The 22,870-nt window shown below is 31.7% G+C and overlaps 2 protein-coding genes and 1 long non-coding RNA gene across 9 annotated transcripts; 1 reads left to right on the top strand and 2 right to left on the bottom strand.

Annotated features, from left to right (window-relative positions):
• Positions 1-326: 326 nt before the first annotated feature.
• On the bottom strand, positions 327-4,208 carry LOC105145579 (ADP-dependent glucokinase). The gene is made up of 5 exons (XM_011055229.2): positions 3,065-4,208; positions 1,985-2,272; positions 1,765-1,901; positions 1,244-1,692; positions 327-1,031 (listed from the first exon to the last, which is right to left on the bottom strand). The coding sequence occupies exons 1-5, from the start codon at positions 3,394-3,396 to the stop codon at positions 789-791; spliced, it is 1,449 nt and encodes a 482-aa protein (XP_011053531.1). The 5' UTR covers positions 3,397-4,208; the 3' UTR covers positions 327-788.
• A 7,216-nt stretch (positions 4,209-11,424) lies between these two features.
• On the top strand, positions 11,425-16,724 carry LOC105145581 (uncharacterized). Of its 4 annotated transcripts, none has more exons than XM_087403507.1 (4): positions 11,425-11,710; positions 12,751-13,059; positions 13,306-13,962; positions 14,048-16,724. In XM_087403507.1, the coding sequence occupies exons 2-4, from the start codon at positions 12,820-12,822 to the stop codon at positions 15,764-15,766; spliced, it is 2,616 nt and encodes an 871-aa protein (XP_087259633.1). In that variant the 5' UTR covers positions 11,425-11,710; positions 12,751-12,819; the 3' UTR covers positions 15,767-16,724. The 4 variants fall into 4 exon arrangements, with proteins under 4 accessions (XP_087259633.1, XP_087259632.1, XP_011053537.2 ...); XM_087403506.1 differs by having other exon boundaries at positions 11,425-11,855; XM_011055235.2 differs by having other exon boundaries at positions 11,425-12,292; positions 14,051-16,724.
• Positions 16,725-17,639: 915 nt separating this feature from the next.
• LOC105145582 (uncharacterized) lies at positions 17,640-21,677 on the bottom strand. Of its 4 annotated transcripts, none has more exons than XR_015544253.1 (5): positions 21,663-21,677; positions 19,657-20,558; positions 19,098-19,218; positions 18,615-18,730; positions 17,640-18,494 (listed from the first exon to the last, which is right to left on the bottom strand). It is a non-coding gene; the product is annotated as an uncharacterized LOC105145582 (long non-coding RNA). The 4 variants fall into 4 exon arrangements; XR_015544254.1 differs by lacking the exon at positions 21,663-21,677 and having other exon boundaries at positions 19,657-20,310; positions 20,386-20,400; XR_846091.2 differs by lacking the exon at positions 21,663-21,677 and having other exon boundaries at positions 19,657-20,038; positions 20,208-20,363.
• Positions 21,678-22,870: the final 1,193 nt, after the last annotated feature.

Raw genomic sequence — 22,870 nt, 5'->3', positions numbered from 1 at the left:
TAGATTTGGAATGTAAGATCGTAACATTACGATACATTGCGACATTTTTCGAGACTAAATCTTTTTTTTTTTTCATATGTGTATTAAAAAACAATTCTTTTTAATCTTTCTGTTTTAAGTTCAATCTTACAATCGATTCCTAAAGGTAATATCACATTGCCTCTACTTTGCAAAGTTAACACATCATAACTATGAAATACAATATATTGCGAAATCGTTGAAAGTTGAAACTATCGTCAAATATAGGTCACATGGCACTATTTCTTAAAATTCTTAAATATCCATTTTTTACTCAAATATTTTTTTCAGTATTCAAGAAATCTCGATTTTAGATTTTTTTTTTGTAAAAACGCTTAATCTACCACAGCATTGATTAGCTTAATATAATATTGGAATGAACTTTTTTCGTTTAAAATTAGTTTACAAATGCGAGAAATGCATAACAATCCAATGTTCGTAAACATTGATGTTAGTACCAAATTGCTATCGATAATTGTATTAGGCAGAGCGTCACAATTCGATAAAACGCACCCGAGTGCATAAAAAAATTAAATCGTGCTTTATATAGTTTAGTGATGTGTAATTAGTCCTACGTGTCCAATCTATCTTTTTCGCAGTCAAATGGAATGTAAAAACCAATGTATATAATCTCACGTGCTACGAACATTATTAAAGATCTACTTTAGGATTTTTGTTCGTTATCTACGTATAGACAATGGATGGGAAATATAATTCGTAATGCGAACACGGCGGTGTAGTATAACGATCCCGTCATTTCGATGAGTCCTTTAGATCTGAAGTACTAGGCCTGCACTGGAAATGTTATCTCCGCCACCTGCCGTCTGACTAGCTTGTGTGCAAACCAATACAGGAGCGACGCATACCTGAATAGAGATATTCTCTTGCTCTACCTTTAATGTCTCATCCCAACAAGATACTGGTTTATCGATGTTTAATGCTATTCGAGTACCGTCAACGATAGATGTCGAGAAACTATCATCCATGATCAGTGTCGCTTTCTTTACGTCAACCTACATTAGAAGAAATAATTTTAAAATCATCGAACGCGCGTAGGACAATACATTATGTGTCTGACAGTTTCTAACGTTTCATTTGAAAGAAAATTGTAAATTTTATAACTATTTGGACCTATCAAATATTAGTAATGATAATAATTTATGAATTGTTCTTTATATATATAGTTATTGTAAAAGTTATTTATACATACGTAAATAATACTTACGTTACTCGATGCACATACATGTCTATGTGCAGTAAGTGATGCTTTGGCTGCAGCAGCCATAGTATTCTTCCAAATGGAATTCTTGACAGTAAATATGGCTTGATACGCTAGCGTGTGAACGTGAATTCTCGTAAGCTCTCTAGAATTTGCGATCGATTTGCCTCTCAGACGTATGAGTTTGAACAATGTTCTCATTTGATCTAACACTGTTGCGACACGCGGAGTCGAATTGGCCACCAACGAGATGTTACCGTAATACATAGTATTGTACAGATTCGCTATTTCCTGTTCGTTCATTCCCAAACTATCAGCGAAAGGAACTACCAGGTCGCATAATTCAAAGAGCAATTTATCCTCGGCAAATGAGGCCATCTCGAAGTGAATTCTGGTAGAGCTCGGACGATCTAACATCTGTTTCTTTACGTTCATTAACAGATTCTTGCGTTTATCTGTAAAATTGCGTGAATATGAAGAAATTATTTTATTTTATATAATCACGAATATGTTCGAAGAAAAAGTACCTTCCCGAAATGGATAATTATCCATCATCTGGAGACCGCTGACTACCAACAAATCGGGATCATATGTTCCCAGAACTTTGTCGAAGGCATTAAATGAACTAATCATTGGATTATTCACATCGTTATGAATAATATATCTAGAAAAAGAACACAATTCCCCATCAGTTGATTACATATTTATCTTATTACTGTCATTTTATTATTATCAATTTATCAGTACCTGTTTGCTCTTGCGCTGGAATAAGGACCCCACACTTCACCATGCTTATATTCCATGATAAGATGAATATCGTCACGTTTCACTTCCCCACCTACTATATTTATCACCTGTGGAATCATCTGATGTAAGGATCTGGTCATTTTAGCTGCAAGAGTTACATCACATCCCTCTCGCGCGAATCGCATCGCCATAACTGCTGCATTTCCTCCAATTGTTGAGTAAGACGACGGAAACGAGCGTGCTTTCGATACCAATTCATCGAATAAAGTTCTGTTTGCCATGTAGCGTCTATGGAAAAAAATTTATGTCACTCTATGCAAGATAGCTGTAATGATTACATGATTATAATGTATAATACAAAATGATTTAAAAACAATATAATAAATCTTGACAATCATTTGAGGATGTTTATAATTAAATGAAAAATCCATAATTAATAATTGTTTAAAAGTTAATTGCGATTTTAATATATATATTTATTCTACATTCTACAAGAATTCAAACCAATCTTAGCAAAATAATTTTGTGACTCAAATGGGCCTCTAATATTATTAAATATTTTTTTGTAACATAATTCATATAAAATGTAATTGTCAAAGTTTCTGGTGAAAAAATTCTCATATTTTTAAGAATTTGTCATATTTAAAATTTATAAAGATTTCTAAAAAATAATTTTTTTTTCAGATTTTATAAGTTTTCTTCAGAAATTAAAGAATGAGAAATTTTAAGTGTTAGAATTCATAAATACGAAGAATTCTACAAAAGGTATACAAATACTTTCTCAGTATTTTTAAAGTGTTGCAATTCATATAAAAAAAATCCAAGAAATTTTCTAAAAAAAATTATAAAATACAAAAATTTTGAAAAATTTTAAAACTTACATAAAAATTCTGAAAAATTATAGAAAGAGCATTAAGAAAATTTTTTTCCTATAGTTTCGTTAAATATAATTGATTTAAATAGATATAATTAATACTTAAAATAATATATTTTAATAATGATTAAGCAACATATTTTCTGCTACGTATACTTCTGGGCTATCATATGTCAAAACAATGATAAAACTCAGATAGATCTTACTCGGCTGCAGCTCCATGTCGAAAATAATAAGCGAAGCTCTTGAGTAGTTCAAGCTCAGTGTTGATCTCGTCGAAGTGTTCAGGCCGGCCGATCTCATCCGAATATCTTAGCAGATGTTTCGCGTCGATGAAGACATCGGTACATGCGCCATAACCTATGGCGACTTTTGGTCTTCTGGTGATGACATACTTATTTTCAAGTGTCTCGAGGCCATGTAACAGGGTCAGCAATCGTTTTTGCAGGATGTCGTCGGTATTACGATAATAAATCGCCGCTAGTACAATCAGCACGGTGAGGAATGTCCCGAATCCTAACCTTCTCTTATACCCCATTGCAACAATCAACGCGAGGAATGTTTCTGAATCCTAACCTTTTCTTGTACTTTCCGTTCCCCAACCTGTCCTAGTTTCCTCCCTCCCAAACGTTAAACGCGCAAATGCCACACAATTGACCGCGAAATATGCATACGTGTACAAAGCATCATTGATTGTCTCGTCATTTGTACGCGATGTTTTTCCTCCGATAAGGCACATCGCGTCTAAATTAAATATTTGTACTATGATTATTATCAATAAGATTCACGTTGCTTTCAAAGTTATATATATCTTTTTAATGGAAAGTTAAGACGTTTTTTAAAGTTTGACATTTTTAAGTCATTTATTGAGCAATAGCATTGATATAAATCTTACTTGATAATATATCAATTTAAAATATTTTATTTGCATAAAAATGTCTTTAATATAATGAGATTATTAACAATAAATGAAAATGTTTTATCTGATGAGGAACAATGAGAAAACGAACAAAATGTATTAAATTTAACATCAACTAATGTTTTAAAGAACAAGCAAATAAGAAAAAGAAAATCGAAAAAAAACATCTGCCTGGAAGAATAGAATAAAGAAAAAGGCATTATCAAGAAAATTATAATCAAAGAGAGCGGCTTTTATCTTTATTAGAAAAAAATTCAAGACATTAAACAGTAAAGAAAAAAAGATATTTAAAAAGAAAGTATATGTAAAGTAAATATTAATAAGCAATGTTAATCTAGGAAAGTATAAGAAATATAGATTCATTATTTTAGATATTGATGAAAACGATTAATTTTTTAGTTGCTAAATAAAAAATAATGTTATTTAAAAGTGCAAAATATTATACTAAAATATTATACTAAAATTATATAATATATTATGATATATTATTAGCACAATATTGTGATTCATTTACTTATTATTATATTATGTTCGTTTAATTTTTTTTGTTTTGTCATTCTTTCAACAAATCTTGTCATTCTTTATGTAAGTTAAAGTATTTATATATCATAATTAATAAAATAAAATCGTTATTATTTGTTACCCGTGCAAGTTCCTATAAAAAATATGTGTATGCATTTCAAAATATTAAGAAATATATTAAACTTTTAACTATGTATATTGAACTTAACAATGATATATATTTTTATATTATCAGCCTCATATTCCTTTTCCTTCAAAATTACGTAAAAATATTTATTAAGATGTATGACATAATTCTGTTAATATAAAAATTTATAATTATTTTATAATTAAAAAATTTTGTTTTGCAACAATATTATACTGTTTTATGATTTTGTACTATTTTTATAATTAAATAACATATTTAATATTTGCTTCTCACAATAATTTCCTTTTCATAATAACATAATCATATGTTATATAGACATACAAAGTATTTGATGATAAATGTTGAGTATATTCATTGTAAGAAAAAACTTAGTACATTTGGCAAGTACTCACATATTTTGGGTTATTAATTATTGAAAATAACTATGTTTACAGATTTTTGTAATTAAAAACATGAAAATTTTCATGCTTGTTTGTAAAATAATATAGGGCGTTTCAATGCAATAAGTAAATTTAATTACTGTTTTGTGAATAAATATTATATAATGTTATTAAATATATATATCATATTGTATAGATAATGGAGACATTGTACGTCGAAGCGATGTAAATGGGGAAAATATTAATATTGTTGAGAGCCCACAGTTCCCGTCAAAGTCTACATGTGACACCAGAAAACAATACAGACGAAATTCTGATTGCAGAGATATACTTAAGGGAGCCTTTGTGGAATCAGAACGTTGCGATCGCACGATAAGATAGAAGAATGATGGATAAGCTGTGGCAAGAAGTCAGCGAAGCAATAAAAGATATACACAACCAAGACATTCAGTTTTCAAACGAGTTATACGAATATGTGAAAATTTAAAAGAAATTGCCTGAATGACTTATGTGATAACAAGAAAATTTCTATATAATTTCTTATTTTGTTAAAGGCAGGAATGTATTCGAATGTCAATATCTGCAAACACACATTTCTGCTTCGCTATAAGTAGTTTCATCAAAAACAATTCTTGATACATTTTCACATTCATACGAAAGTAATTAAAAAATTGACTGTGGAATTGTGGAATTGTAATTCAGTTGGTGGTGAAACCTACACACTGTGTGGGAAAGTATTCCAGATGGGCCTCTCACAACATGAGAGACATGAGCTTCCGATGGCCAGAAATGGCCAACCAAACACGTGCAACCAAAAGTGAGCAAGCAATTGAAAATTGAAAATTGAAAGTATTTACGGAAGAAGAAGAAGACCGAACTTGAGGTGAGGTTTAGAGAAGAACACGTGGCGATACTGCCATTTATGCTTGGTAAAACAGGCAAGCAGATAAAAGACAAGAGGGCCATGTTGTAGTACAAAAGAAGAAGAGACGAAATTTTGGCAGCAATAGCGGAGCAAGAGGAATCTGCGACAGATGATTTGCGACAGGAGAATCCAAAGATGGTGGAAATAATAGATGTGCAAGAGGAGGTATGTGAGTTGCCTACTCCTCCCGGGGATCCGCCACATCTCGATGAGGAAACAATTAACCAAGCACGACGATGTTAAAAGAAGTGGAAGTCTCAGATTTTCTTTCAGAAGCAAATTCAGCTGCTCAGAGGAATCCTGGCTGAAATTGTTAACGGCAAAAGGACACTGTCCCTAAGAGAGTAGATGGAGAAGGCGGATGATGGCGTTAGAAATTTATTCACAAGCAAGAGTGAAAATGCAAAAACGAAGAAAAAAGCGTAAAACCAGAAATAAAAAGCAATATAAATAACGATAATGAACTAATAAATAATAAAAGACAAAGATGATTCACGGTTTCATATATATCTAATGTAACGGAAAGATTTGGTAATATTGCAAAGGACATCAAGGCCAAATTGTCATTTTTTAATAGTAATAAATTGGAGAGGATTGATCAAAATTCAAAAAGATATTCTCCCGAAGAATATGAACAAAAATGTAGTTTATAGAATTTCTTGTAAAGATTGTGACAAACAAAAAGAAAATTAAAAATTAGAATTAATGAAAAATCAAATTAAGAAAGACAAATAATTTAACTGTTATCACAGAACATATGTTAAACAATGAATGTGAATTTAAATGGGATGATGTTAGAATTATAGATAAAGAGAAGTACTTAAGCAACTGATCAAATCAATTTCAGAAATGTTACATATAAAACTTCAAAAAAACGCAATTAATTTACAAACCGATACTGAATTTTTACATCACAGTTATGTATCTATTTTCAATAAACTGTGAAAATCCAAGTCAGACTATATTTTATTTTTTATATAATAACTTTCCTTTCTTAATATTTTATTATTTATAACTTACAATGTTCTTCTTCTTAAACACAAGAAGCGTGTGCAAGTGATTTGCAGTAATACCCAGTGAGAAATAATAATGAAATCGACATCGAAATCATCAAATCGACATCGAATCGATATGCAGGAACAGAAAAACCTAATGACATTTATCTTAATCCAAGATATGACATCTTTTTCTATACAACAAGATCAAATTCATCGATATTAGATCATAAAATTCTAACTGTATTAGAAGCATAGTAAAGATTATTGCTCGTAAAAGTTGTAATCGTAAAACCATAAAAAGTGATACATTGATTGAACTACTGCGTTGGGGCCAATTATTGTCGTGTCTTTTGCGCAGAAGCAATACGAGTGAAACGTCATAACCTCAAAGCCGATAGTCGCAAGTTTTCGTCAAAAGATTAACGCCTTATCCTTATGACCAATCAACGGAAAAACAGTCATGTAACTTATCGCTTGCAATATATCGCTTTTTAGAAACTTAGGTTACGACTAAAACTTTTATGTACAATGGCCTTAAGGCTCCCACCGTCGCAGCGCCGCTAGAATGCAATCTCCCAGTTGCTCTGACTCCATCGGATATAATAATCTCTCTTGCAACCATTAACGCGTTCGCTTGCGCAAAAGAGATAAACATAAGAAGATGCATCATGCAGAACTCTTTCTTTGGCTACTTACCCATCTTCGACCGGAATAACATCAAAGTTTTCAATCCCTCGAACTTTGGAAATGAGCTTCTCATCCATCATAGAACCAAAATCCATTTCGATCGAAGAGTCGGCTGCGCTGACGATTTTTCCACAATTCAGGATGATTGAAGAGACAGAAACCGGCGTCTTAGGTTGCTTCTTCCTCTTTAACCAGTAACAATCCGCTTGAAGATGTCCTTTCGTTCGGTAATAGAATCTGCAGGCTGGTTTTTTTTCATAAAAAGTGGACTGCTTTTGATTTATCTTTGTTCAATTGAAGTGCATCACATGTGGATGTACGACCACGTTTAAATTCATTCACCCAATTATATACAGTCGCAAATGCTGGTGCAGATGTGCTATGAACATTATCCAACTCGGCTTTGATTTCTTTTATATTAAACCTTTCATATGTAGATCTTTGATCACTGTACGAAACTCGTTTTTTTGCATTTTGCAAAAAATACAAAGGTTGTTCGCTTTAATCGTCTACAGAAATGAAACCACGCGATGAATTCCGCTCAAAATTTGACAATAATCAGCTGAAAGATGCTACTTGTCAAAAAGTAATGTGACATGACACTGCAAGTAAAAACACGAACACTTTAAGCCGAAAAAAGCTACATTTTTTTCAAAGCGTGCAAAAACATTCTTGTCACAAAAATATTCAGATTATTAAAATCAATTTATTTAAATCAAATATGCTCCATTATTTTCAATAATATTTTGCCATTTTTGGTGCAGAGCCATAATTCCATCGTGATAAAACTTTTGTGGTTTCTGGTCGAAAAACTGCTTCACGTGATTTTCACAGGCCTCTTTTGAAGTCAGCTTTACAGCATTAAGAGAGTTCTGCAAAGATCTAAACAAATGATAGTCTGAGGGTACTATGTCAGGACTATACGGTGGATGCATTAAGACTTCCCAGCCAAACTCTCGCAATTTTTGCCGAGTTATCAAAGATGTGTATGATCCAGCGTTGTCGTGATGGAAGATGACATCCCTCCTACTGATTAATTCTGGCCGCTTACTCTCAATTGCTTGTTGTAATCTCTCCAGTTGTTTACAGTAGAATTCGGAATTAATTGTTTGATCGGGCGATAACAGCTCATAGTGAACAATTCCCTTCCAATCCCACCACACACACAACATTACCTTCTTCGTCGTCAATCCAGGTTTTGCGATTACTTGTGCCTTCTCTCCTTCCTTTATCCACAATCTTTTGCGAGTTTGATTATTGTACGTGATCCATTTTTCATCACCAGTTATCATTCTCTCCAGAAATGGCTCAATTTCATATCGTTTCAGTAGCGTATCGCAAATGTTAATTCGGTCCATCATGTTCTTAACACTCAACTCGTGAGGAACCCAAACATTGAGCTTCTTTTTGTATCCAGCTTTGTGTAAATGATTTAAAACTGTTTTGTGGTCGATGCCTAATTCCCTGGCAATCTCTACAGTGCTCACATGCTTATCATACTTGACTTTTTCCATGATTTCATCGGACTTTTCAGTGATTGGTCGACCGGAACGAGGTTTATCTTTCACATTGAAATTTCCAGTACGAAAACGAGCGAACCATTTCCGTGCTGCCGATTTTGATAGAGTATCTTCACCGTAAATAGCACAAATATTTTCACAAGCCTGTGCAGCGTTCTTGCCTTTATCGTAGTAATACTGCAAAATGTAGCGAATTTTTTCCTTATTTATTTCCATTTTCAAAATAAAATAACTTTTGGTTCAGTTCACTAATTTCAATCTTTTTCGGCTTAAAACAAAGTCACTTTTTAAACGCACATCTAGTGTTGTCGATACGATTAATAATTACCGACTGCTGAGCATTAATGCCATCTAATGGGAAAAATGCTACGAACTTTTTCTCATACCCAATATTAATGACGCAATTCCTCGTCCTAATCTCTTTTATTAATATCATCTTTTTATTAATATCATCTTCTAACAGTTAATCTATAAATGGCGGAGCCATCCAATCAGCATTAGGCATATGTGTTAGCGCCTCTTCTCTTTACACTCACTGTATCGATTGCCAATCAGAACATTTCTCGCGTGAATCCAATGGCGAACTCGAGCGTCATGATGCGGAAAAAACAAACATTGTTTACTCAAGTATGTGACGTCTCTCATTTGCCGCAAACCACACAGAAATGATGCCCTCAGACTCCAGCCTTATTAATAATTTCCAGACGAGAAAGTCCTTTCGTTCACTAATCACTATCCCACTTCTGAAGCTGGGCAATGATTTAATGAAATGAGTATCTGCAAAATCATGATACATGATGTCGAATTAGGGTACATTACATGGAATCAGAAATAGGAAATAAAAACAAAAACGGAAAAGATTCTGGGCTTCTATTCCTGAAAAAAAAATATACAAAAAACTAGGCCCTGTATTCAAAACACACTTTTATCTCAAATTCTATAGTATGCATAACATAAATTGAGTGTTTTTCATTTGATGACACAAATCGACACAAGTGTCGTTCTATCTTTGTCACTCTCTGAATGTCAACAAGGATAGAACAACGCTTGTGTTGTGTCGACTTATGTCATCAAATGGAAAGGACATTATAATATGTTAGCACGCTAACATATTATAATCATCGCAAGTGCGTTCTGAATACAGGCTTAGAGATATCATGGTACGTAATGTACAAGTATACTATAGCAGAGAGAAACCTGAGAGAGAAAAAGAGAGAGAGAACATGACAGTTCAAAACCTGTAACCGCCGCTGCGCACTATCGCTCTCTGAAGAAGTGGATGTTAACTACACAATGGTTTGTCGCATCGCATGCTTCTATCATAGCTTCTGCTCACTCCAATGCGCTTAGAGTGAGTAGGAACTAAGCATTAGAGCATGTGATGCGAATCAACTTAACAATATCAATCTTTTTGCAGTGCTTCTAATGGAAATAAATTGCTGAAATCGTTGAAATCTTCATTAATTTAATAGATTTTAGTTGTTTTAACGATTTCAACAGGGCCGTCATGTCCTCTCGGGTTTCTCTCCGACTATAATACGTATAGTTTTTCAGTTTATCCTCTATCTCAAAATCAATGAAATTATATGTTTCTTTTCAAGAATAGACCTTAATTGATTAAATAGGTTCTTATTAGTTAAATCCATATCAATTACCTCTTCTATTTTTCATTCTACTCCATTATTTCTAACACCACGTGATTGCACCCTCCATACGATCGGCAAAGCTTGCACGTAGATTGACGAACAAATCCCAGTTTCGAAATCGAGCTGATAATAATAAAACTAGCGTGCATGTGATACGAATTAAAGGAGTGTTTCAAAACTTGTAAACAAATTCAATTGCAAATTCTACTAATTAATACTATTAGACACAACGCGTCTGTACAGCACAGCGATCACTGTTATCACAAATTTGAGGAAGTGTTAGTGGTATTGCTTCTCCCAGCTTCTGATCCTCTTCTTCTTCGCGTGAGAATGGCCCCAACTCTAACACAAAGTCGATACGGTCAGAATCGAAAATGCCGCTTATGCGATGAGTAACAAAAAACAATATGCAAAACACAAAAGTCTAAAAGAGTAGCATAAATTGCATGTTTGAAGCCGGTCATACTTTTCAAAAATGACGCAATATACACGTATAACACATATAACACGTTCGATCAAATTGTGATAAGTTACTTCTGACCTTCTTTGATCTTTGATCTCTCGAACATTCCAGAACATACTCGAACTTTTTCGGTAGCATTTCCTGTTTCTCGCGCCACCAGTGCTAACATATACTACATCCTTTGCCAGGAAGCACGCACATTCTTCTGCGTATCTATCGATTCTTTCGATCCATCGATCTATCTAAGGGGTCCTGCACGATAAAAGGAACAGGGAACAGAGAACAGAATAAGAATTTCAACCTATCAGAAATCATGTATTGTGGAATACACAGTTTCTGATAGGTTGAAATTCTCTGTTCCTTTTATTGTGCGGAGCCCCTAAAAGCGAAAGGTGCATTCGTTTATGCAGCGGTTAGCGCAGAGACTATCATTTAATCTTTGTTTAACACTCGGTGAACAACAAGGATAAAGTAATATTTCTGCGCTAACCACTGCGTAAACGAATGCAAGGGAAAGGTTATGTCAAAGAACAATTAGTTTGTTCGACTTGTTTACACTTTTTTACACTTTTTACACTTAAAATGAGATAGATATATATTTAACGCTGAAAAGAGAGAAAGCGAAAATGCTGAGTGTAAAAAGTGTAAGCAAGTTGAATAGACCTAATTATAACCTTCACCGATTTGTTTGCTACACATGAATGTATATTATATGTATATATACGTATGCTACAGTTTTCCGTTTATTTCGTATGTACTATGCGATATTTATCAAGAATCCAGGCTCAGGTTAGGAAATCTGTCACAGCCACTGATTCTGAATTAGTTCTAACCCTAATTCTACAATGAGTCGGTATCGGTAGTCTATAATCAGTGAAGAAGCGAGTTTAAAGGATAGTCATCGGTCGGTTGATCAATAGCCGACTTCTAAGCATTTCTAAAGGCAAAAATCGACGTTGGAGTTGATGCGCTGATATAAGTGTTACATGAAAAATACCGGGAAGATCAGAGATGACCGCTCTTACATTTCTCTTCGGTTAAAGCAAAGCAAGATGCACGAGAGGATGCAGACAATTTAATGTGATATATTAAATCTCAATTAAGTAATTTTTTCAAATAAACAGTAACTGGGAATCGATGCAAGTCAAATTTATGTGACATTATAGGTTAATTTTTCGATCAAGAAATGATTGTATGTTCCATTATGCCGGCTTGATTTTTGACATGTAAGACTATATAAATAATACGTAAAGGAGTAACAGTTTTGAATTAATTCTTTATAAGGCTTTATAATTTTTCATTATCTGGTTAACTTGTGAATATCTTAGTCTGATATTTCACCCAATAGGCTTCATTCATAGGTTGCTTTCCATTTAGTGACAAAATTTGACACAAACATCTTTCTTCTACTTTTCTTAACATTCAGAGAGTAATAAAGACAGGATGACATTTGTGTCGATTTGTGTCAATTTGCATCGTCAAATGGAAAGCCTCAGATAAAATATCAGATTAATCATAAATTAAGAAAGTGAAAAACCGAACCTAAGCCATAATAAAAATAATCATTATGAAGTAAATTAATATTGATTTTATCAGTGTTTATTTTTTGTAATGAAAACATTTTCATAAAGACCGTTTCCTTTTCACTTAATAGCTGTATAATAAAACTGTTGATTAATTACAGGAAATGGTAGAGAAAGCAGAGGAACATTTCTTTCGTTTCTACAGTATTAAGTATAACATATGATAAATAATGAACAAAGAAATGCCGTTAAGTGTGGAATGGATACCACAAAATACATATATGCACAATTCTTTTGATCACTTGCTACCGGAAGATAGAAATCATGACTTCTTAATCATAAAGCAAGAAGCAGAGTTCTTTCAAAATACCCTGAATTCACAATCTGCGCAAAACAAAATCATGCATCTGCAAGTTTTGTCTAAAGAGAATAAAGAAATCAAACAACAGAACAGTTATTTAGATCCAACAGTAAGTTTTAATTTTACTTTATTCAGTAAATGAATTATAACATTTAAATCTTTCTATATTACTTATCTTATATCTAACAAGTACATGCAATAAAATTATTATTATTATTAAATACTACTAATAGTACTGAGATTAGACATTTAATTTAAAAATAGATATTGTTATCTCATATGATATATAATTAAAAATATTTTATGTACTAAAAATTTAATTAAAACTATTCTATATATTTTGTACTTTTTTCAGCCCTGTCAAATAGATTCTTTAAATCAACTATCCAAAAAATTGACTGACGATTCAGAGAAATTGTATAATAAAGGTCGCATCGATGTAATAGAGATGACAGTTGATTCAACATTGAATTACAAGTATTTTTTTGTTTATGAAGATCAATTTTCCAAATTTGTTGTACTAAAGGCTCTCCGTAGCAATACAGCTAAAGAGGTCGCGGCGAATCTGTTAGATGTATTGGGAATCATAGGAGCACCACAAGTATTACAGAGCGGCAATGGACGTATGTTTGCTGAACAAGTTGTATGTGAACTACGTTCGATGTGGAATGATTTATTCATACTGCATGGGGACACGTCTAAGTGCGAAGTTAGCTACAGGGATTTTAAGAGCTCACTTGAATCTTGGATGAAAAAAAATCCAACTAGAACCTGGTGCGAGGGACTGAACTTCATACAAATTGTTCATAACACTACGTATCGCTATCAGAACGGCAGAGTTCCATATGACGTATTGTTCAGACAAAATGCACGCAAGAATTTTCAAGGTATAGGAAAAGATACGGAAAATCTGACAACAGAAGAAGAATGGATTAAACATTTGTCGAATAAGATGGATGGAGGTGAGGCTGCAATGACGGAAGACACACAAAGTACATCAAACAATATCAATGTAATAATGCAATATAATGTACAATGTATCTCAATATTATAAACGTAACATAATGATTGAAATTATTCTATTTCGAATGTTTCAGCAGTGCGAAGAAAACGAAAATATACGAGATACACAGAGTCAAAATACATTTTCAAAAACCGACAATGCAAATATTCTTAGTTGCGTCAACGTGAAGAATGATGATCTGAATAATGTACACACGATGGATTCAACATCTACAGATAAAATAGTCATGAAGAATGAATTAAAAGACAACGAAGATACTCAATCCCTCAAATGCGAGTACTGTCAAAAACAATATATGAAAATAGGGCATTTGAAAAATCACATAAGAATTCACAAAACGAAACAGGTTCTCCATTGTAAGCTGTGCAATAAAACATTTAGCGTTCTGAGATTGTTCGAGAAGCATATGAAGCAATCACATGGAAAAGATAAAGCTGATGAAGAAAGAGAGATATCAGTCAGAAAAACAAGAAATATTGCTAATACAAGATCTATGATTCAACTAACACAAGAAACATCCGATCTCAAAATGATGAATGAAAATTGTGATTTGTCGCTTGATATGAAAGAATCCTTTGACAAAGACAATAAGAGCTCCAACCAAACCGGGAGACGGAAACTGTCCGCAGAGAATCATACATCAAAGACACAACCTCTAAAGTGTACGTTTTGTAAGCAAAAATTCAGTTTTCCAAGCGTGCTAGAAAGACATATGCGATCGCACACAAATGAACGACCGTACGAATGCGAAGTATGTAAAAAGAGTTTTAAGCAACTGGGTCATCTCAGTCAACACTCACTGACTCATCATGACTATCGTTCATTCCAATGCACAGTATGTAGCATAAAGTTCGACTCGCTGGATTTGCTGAAGCAACATACACCCTCGCATAAAGGCGACGCCACAACGACGACATCAAAGGTACGCGACGTCTATCGTCTGTTTGAGTGTGATATCTGCAAAAAGGTATTCACAATGAAGAGCGTGCTAGAGCGACACATATTCACGCACACGCAGGAACGTCATTATGACTGTAAGGTATGCGGCAAGCGATTCAAGCAAGCTGGTCATGTCAAGTCACACATGTTGGTGCACACTGGCGAGCGTCGTTTTCAGTGCACCATATGTTCAAAACGTTTCAGTCTGTCAAACTCATTGAAGAAGCACATGTATGTGCACAATGGTGAAAAGCCGTATCAGTGTGATGTTTGCGGTGCACGTTTCCTTGAGAAGCGCAATCTTAACGGCCATTTGCTGACGCATACCAACGAGCGTCCGTACTGCTGCAAGATCTGCGGTAAACGGTACACTCTGGCGGATACTTTGCGCCGTCACGTCAGTGCCGCGCATGAAGATGGTCGTACATATCAGTGTGAGATTTGTGCCAAGATGTTCAAGCAATTGGCACATCTGTCGGTGCACAAAAAGGTACATAACGACGAACGACCGTTTCAATGTCATTTATGCGAAAAGAACTTCAAGCATAAGAATGTACTCAAATCGCACCTGGCGATCCACGCGAATGTACGGCCATTCGAGTGTGACGTGTGTAAGGCGACATTTGTTAGGAAGACAAATCTGCAAACGCACATCTCGTCAGCGCACATGAATGAACGTCCATATACCTGCACCATCTGCGGCAAGCGCTTCAAGCAGATTAGTCATCTAAACGGTCACGTAGTAGTGCATAGCAATTTGATGCCTTACAAGTGCGATTACTGCGATCGCCGGTGCAATCGACTAGATAATTTGAAAAAACATATGCGCCTCCATACGAAAAATAAGGAATAAAAGAAATATAACTCTTGGTGAATTAATATCTTGTTTTTTGAGGCAAGATATTAATACACTTGAACGGAATACTAGAGCTAATAAAAAAATTATTAACTATAGCAATCAGCATGGATGAATATTATTACGTCAGATTCTTTTAATGTATAACTCAATCTGTCTTTCTTCTGGATGAATGTTATATATAGATACTAATATTAAATACGAAACAATATAAGTGTAATTATTTTTGTTTTGCTAATTCTATATAAATTCCTGATAAAGCGAAACAGGTTCTCCATTGCAAGCTGTGCAATAAAATGTTTAGCCTTCTGAGAAACATCACATGGAAAAGAGCTAATGAAGAAAGAGAGATACCAGTCAGAAAAACAAGAAACATTGTCAACACAAAGTTATATACAGGATATATTAGATCACCAGTACGACTTTTTTTCTCAGAAATGGATAGTGATCGGAAATTGTGGGAAAAGAAGGCTATTAAAAAGAAATTGTTTTTTTCCCATAAAGATGTAAGTAAAAGGAATAGCGTTTTTTATAGATTTTGATTTCCTATATAAAAAACGCTTTTTCTTTTACTTTTATGGGCAAAAATCAGCCTATTTTTAACATCTTCCTTTTTTTCCGCAATTTTCGACCACTATTTTTTTATTAACATTATCGTATTCAAGAAGTCAACATCGCTATTCCTTTTATTTATATCTTTATGAGCAAAAATCGGCCTCTTTTAATATCCTCCTTTTTATTATCAATCTATCTAAACCACTCAATAGTGACATTTTGGTTTTTTGAAAATTATATCGAAAGTAGGGTAAATCTGAGTCAAAGTCAGTGGGTCAAATCTGAGTATGAAATTTTTAATAGAGATCAAGTAGACTATCGTTGTATGGGTTTTCCAAAAACAAATAATTTTTGTTTAATTTTTTTTTATTACTTATAATTTACGAGAAAAAGAAGGAAATTCATAAATTTCGAGACACCCATTTATTCACCAGTTTTATCAGGGATTTAAATTATAATTTTTAAGTTCAAATCTTACACGAACATCTTACATGAACTAGATAGTGGTACTTAAGTTTTTAGAAATGAAGTTAGAAATTAAGAAAACTATAGCACATTTAATTTACCTTAAATTTTTTATTTAAATCCAGATGAATAAGATATTAAATATGTTTGTTGAAATGAAACATCCTTAAATAAAAAAGTTTTTAAAATCTTTTATTGTTAACATAAAAAAATATCATTTCTTATTAATTCTTGTCTAAAAGATCGGCTTAATTTGGTAATGAAAATGTTTTCGTTAATTTCTGATTACTATCTATTTCTGAAAAAAAAAAGCGAGTACGAATAACCTGAATATACCTTTTGTAAATAAGATCTCAGACATTATTGAATGATTGCATTAATTACGAATTAAATCATAGAAATATTGTACATAATATTTTCTCTTTTACATATTTGTTGCTCTTCCAATCTGATCCAAATATCACAAAAGATATTTATATCATAACTTATTATATCGTTTTATTTTAATTATATTTATATGTAATTATTGCAATTTTCTATGCGTAATAAGTATTTCTGTATAGTATAAGTATTTTAATGTTTTTTTAGCATTTTTTTATGTATAATATATCGCGCAATATATAAATAAAATTTTTTTTCTTTGCAGATTATAAAATGCTGACTGATTTCTAGCAATAAGTTTTTAAATTTTATACTTATTGTAAATTTTTATGACGTAAACTATTTTTTACATATTGTATGTACTTATACAGTGAATATTGTGTATTTCCTAATATATCGTTAATAATATTTAAATATTCTCAAGTTCGTTTTCTGTACCAGTTTGTTTTTTTTATTTATTTTTGATATATTTTTTTTTCATATTGGTCCATTTAATGTAACAATTGTCAGCAGTCAAATTATATCCATGGATGTTAAGATGGGATGTTAAGGATGTATAGATGCAGCAATATTTTTCCATACATTTTTGTTCAATTTTTCATAAAAGTTTGTAGAGGTTTCCGTGTCCAAGAGATTTGATGGATGCTTTGTCATCAAATAATGAATCCATGATGTAATATATAAATATATCTTGGAGAGGTTCCGATAATGCACATCGCTAATTAATCAATTTAAAATAAAATATTCTCATTGATATAGTAATGAAAAATTATTAAGCATTGACTAATGTAAGTGGATTTATGCTCTCAGCATGTGCACTAACAAGATCCTCTTTTTTGTTGCATAGCTGTGAATATTGCAACATTTATATATGTGTGTGTGTGTGTGTGTGTGTGTGTGTGTGTGTGTGTGTGTGTGTGTGTGTGTGTGTGTGTGTGTGTGTGTGTGTGTGTGTGTGTGTGTGTGTGTGTGTGTGTGTGTGTGTGTGCGCGCATGTATGTATGTATGTGTGTGTTCATGTGTACATATGTGTGTGTATGTATATGATAAAACATAAAAAATGCCCACGTATTTTTATGATTGCCACTTTTCTTATTCAAATCAATAATATTTTTGTATGTCCGCTTCAAGCTGGACATTTTGGACGAACACTAAAGTGCTGTTATGTTATAAGCTGAATTAGTTTCCTCTATCTGAGCTGCAATTTCAGCCCAAATTTTGTTGCTGCGCTTAAAACCATTTGAAAATTCTTCCTCTCTTTCTCTATATAATTCGATTAATAATAATACTGCTTTGTCCGGCCATACAAATGTTTTTGACTGATCTGAAAATTAAGCAAATTTTGGAGATCGATAAATAGTTTTATATTCTTAAACTTCTATATAAAATTAAAGAATTTAATAGACGTATGAATATTTATACGGAAATTAAGTATGAATCTTACCAGCATTGTTTTGATCAACAGCATTTTTATCATGTGTTAAATCAATAGGTTTTATTGGCTTGTTATTACTGTTTTTATTTTATTCTTTTGCAATAAGATTTAGAAAAGCGTAGAGTCTATAAAAAATACGACATAAAATTAATATAACGTCTAACCTATACATTAATAAATAAATCAAGGTAAAATAATATCATTAATTTAATAATATCATTAATATTAGTATATGCAGATTCTGTTAATTTATTAAAAATAGAATTATGAAGATTATTATTGATATTACTTACTACTAATATTTATATTGTTATTGTGATATAAGTAGTCATTAGTATTACTATGTATGTAGTCATTAGTATTACTATGTATTAGATATGGTTGACATATTATTTTCAATTGTTCCATGGGAAATATTATGTATTCTATTATATTAACATAGTTAATCCTCTAGTCTTACAATAATATTCATTAGATACTTTAATTACTTGCCGAATCACACATTTCATTAACGGCCATTCCGTTTGTGTAGCTGATCCTGAGAGTGTCTTTTTGGCACGTTCTTTAGAAAATCTATTTCGTAATGACATCCAACAACCAATACAATCAGTGGCTAAAATAAAGTACATAATTATTTATACACGCATATATACATATATCATTGCAAGTTGAATTAATTTTACAGGATAAGGGCCATCGCACACAAAAAACTTTAGGCAGTAAGACTTAAACAGTAAGCGAATTGGCCAATCACAGTGGAGACTTAAGAACCATTTTAAAACATATAACTTAAAACGTTAATGTTGAAAAATTCCATAAGGATGACTTCCAATTTTTTCATCCTTTAATCCTAATGAAAAATATCAAATTTAGTAAAAAGTTAAAGATTAGATTAATAAAATTTGTACTATTTTGTGTGTAATTTATAACATGCAAATATGTACAATTATTGATAAGTATGTACATATATTCTTGATATCTTCTTTGAGCATATTGATATATTCTTGATATCTTATATATTATTTAATTACATATAGTAAAAAATCATTACTTAAAGTTATGAACATGAGATATCGAGGTTATTTTTCTGCGTTCTTCCTGCAGTCTAGTCAAGTCCTTACAATCTTACAACTTAAAATGGCATTTCAGCTTTAGCACTGAAAATCTTGGCGTGTTCTTTTGAACTTGCACTATTCAGTGCAATCCATGGAACTCGTGTGAACTGAGTATGCACTGGTACGCACTAACTTTTTCCCAATCGAAAACATTATTAAAAGGCACCATTTAATAGCCTCAGTCACCCTTCCGCATCAACTCATCAGTGCAAGTCATTTATCTAGGTCAATACGTTTGATCTCTGGTGCCAGAGAAGGAGTGGAGAAGATTTGTTTTGGCGCTCCATGTTCACATATCATTAACGCCCTTCCAGCTGCCTTCAATACAATGACATATTTTTATTCAAGATGTGACATACTCTTATACTAACAATAAGACATCAAATCTGCCGATATTAGATCATAAAATTCTAGCCGCGCTAAAACCGTAAGGTTTTTGCCGCTAGAACCACAGTTCCTTATATTTTTCGAAAAATGTTTAAAATACTTTAATAGTTCCTGAGATTGTCTTGTTTAATAGTTGCCAGATGCCCTGCGCTCCATCGGATATAATAAAATCTCTCTCACATCCGTGTTTACGCGCCCGCTTGCTTAAGAGAGATAAAACATAGGAAGATTCTGCGCTACATAGAAACCCATTTCTTTGGCTACTTGGGTACGCTTACCGTGTCTTTAAAAGATAATTCTAAGTGTAGGATCTATTAATAATAGAGACAGTTACTCTGTCCGTGCCTTCAAGCCAATTTGCTTATTACTGAATAGGTATTTAATATTTTTTCATTTGTTTAAAATCAATATCAATTTTTCAACAATTTCTTTTTTTTTGTATTTCTTTAATCTAAAAAAAATATTAATACTTTATAATGTTTGTGACAAAAATAAAAAACATGTTCTTGTCCCTATTAGTGAGTTATTCAAGTGATGATGACTCTATTAATGTGCTCCCAATTATTTCAATGTATATACTCATAATACGACGTTCTCAGTTTCAATATAAGGCACATTAATAGGGACAAACTTAAAATCTTACGGTACGTATTATTGGATTCACATAAATTCCTCATGTCTTTCAAAAAATGTTTAAAATACTTTAATAGTTAAAAATATTATCTTTGATATCGTATACATTAACAATTTAACTTAATAAAAAAATACTTTTTCTTATTTGTGCTTTCTTTATTAAGTTTTCTGACTGATGTAAATACACATTAATAGAGACAGATTCGGCAAATTATGATCTTTTAAATAGTTCTTAAATAGAGGCATTATCAAACTTAGTGTTTTATCTTATTGCTGATTTCTGATTTATGATTAATGGTTTATTGTAAAAGGCCCATTAAAGACTATGCGATTTAGGTTCATGTTGTGAGTAAATATTATTCTCATCACTGCGTAAATGGATATATAATTTTATTAAAAACTGCTTGATTTGCACAATGTTAAATATAGAGAATATAGAACTTCCATAACTTCTACTATGCAGGGCTGTGAGAAGTTAGGGAGGTTCTCCCCATTCTTATATTAGGGATGGAACATTAAAAAGAAATGCGTGTATGTATTACATACAATATAGTAATATAATATTATATATTATATGTATATAGAGAGTAATATTAGGTGTTGGAATTAATTCGTAGCGTTTTACAAGTGATGGGAAGTACTTTCATTAATGTATTTTTTAATGCTCATGTGAAATAAATAACATTCTTTCATTAAAAACGCTACGAATTAATTCCAACACCTAATATAATAATATAATTTGAAATATATTGTTAATTCTTAATATTTTTATAATTTGCAATTAAGGATGTATAGGTGATATTTCAAAATAATAACAAAATTACGAAAAAACTAGCGATTATTCTAAATCACATTTAAAAATAATAACATGGAGACAGTTTACTATCTGGATTATAAGTTATTTTAATAAATATAGTAGTACCTATTATATTTAAATTTGTGCTCTAATAAAAATGTATGGAAATGTATATGATATATAAAATAAATGATGAAAATCTCCACTTTTTAATATAACTACACCCAAGGACCCTTTGATTTTATTTTTTAAAACTTCCAACAAAATTCAGGTTATTTCGTCTTTACGGCAAAATAGCGTTTTTCACTAGCAAAACTAATGCGCACTCTGCACATTAATGCGGTTGTACAAATGATTCGCAGGATCATTAGCCCTATATAGTAGCCCTGACTTATCGATTTGATTTACTCACAGGGTAACGATTTAGTCGTTACTTTTATTACTTTAATTTCGATTAAATAGATCCAATAGATTAAATATTCTTAAAAAACATTTTATATTTTATTGTATATCTTAGGCTGCATTTTGTTAATCTCTGTCATATCGAAAATTTTAATTTTCAATATTAAAAATAAATTTTGAAATATTAACTCTTAATAATGACATTAACGTTTAACAATTATGTAACACAATATTTAATATCAACTTATATAAATGAGTACTAAAAAATAAAGATATTAGATAATATAAGGAATTAGAAAAATTATTAGATAAAATTAATATGAAGAAAAACTTGTTCTATAATATATACAGACTAGAGTTTAGAGAATTTCAAGTTTTAATATTTATTTATTATTACATTTAATATTAATTATCAAATGTAATTTTTAACTCTAATAATTTTTTATTGTTACAAGAAAGTAACAAAAAAGTAACGAATATTTTATAGATATGAACGACAATAAATGGAAAGAAATCTGAATAAGTAGACCAGAAAAAATTAATAGATCATTTATTAAAATTAAAAATAATTTATTCTTTTTATTGAAAATAGAATCCCAGCAAACAAGAATGGATTGAAATTGATTAAAATAGATTCAGATTTTCAAAATACGGATTCATGAATGTTAAAATGAATCCTTTTCAATCTTAAATGCATTTTTATTTATTTATAGAAATTGCATAAAACAAATGATTATGCCTTTTCAATCCTGAATGCATTTTTATTCATTTATAGGAATTGCATAGAGCATATCTCTATGCCTTTCAATCTAAAAATAATATTAGCCTTTTCTGTGCACATCATGAATACTACTCAATTCAGAATTGTGAATAGAGCGTACAGTTTTTTAATTTAGTTGAATTCAAAAATAATATCAGCAATTTTTGTGCAA

The sequence above is a fragment of the Acromyrmex echinatior genome, chromosome 2 (genome assembly GCF_024713525.1).
Source record: "Acromyrmex echinatior isolate Ae372 chromosome 2, ASM2471352v2, whole genome shotgun sequence".
NCBI classification, from domain to species: domain Eukaryota; kingdom Metazoa; phylum Arthropoda; class Insecta; order Hymenoptera; family Formicidae; genus Acromyrmex; species Acromyrmex echinatior.
The sequence above is the reverse complement of the archived record's forward strand: the minus strand, read 5'-3'. Positions and strand labels throughout refer to the sequence as shown.

Coding starts and splice junctions, on each gene's coding strand:
- LOC105145579 (XM_011055229.2), bottom strand. CDS start 3,396: ATGGGGTATAAGAGAAGGTTAGGATTCGGGACATTCCTCACCGTGCTG. Junction 1,693..1,764: donor TAATTATCCATTTCGGGAAG/GTACTTTTTCTT, acceptor GCAATTTTACAG/ATAAACGCAAGAATCTGTTA. Junction 1,032..1,243: donor ATGTATGTGCATCGAGTAAC/GTAAGTATTATT, acceptor CTTCTAATGTAG/GTTGACGTAAAGAAAGCGAC.
- LOC105145581 (XM_087403507.1), top strand. CDS start 12,820: ATGAACAAAGAAATGCCGTTAAGTGTGGAATGGATACCACAAAATACA. Junction 13,060..13,305: donor ACAGTTATTTAGATCCAACA/GTAAGTTTTAAT, acceptor TACTTTTTTCAG/CCCTGTCAAATAGATTCTTT. Junction 13,963..14,047: donor GTACATCAAACAATATCAAT/GTAATAATGCAA, acceptor CGAATGTTTCAG/CAGTGCGAAGAAAACGAAAA.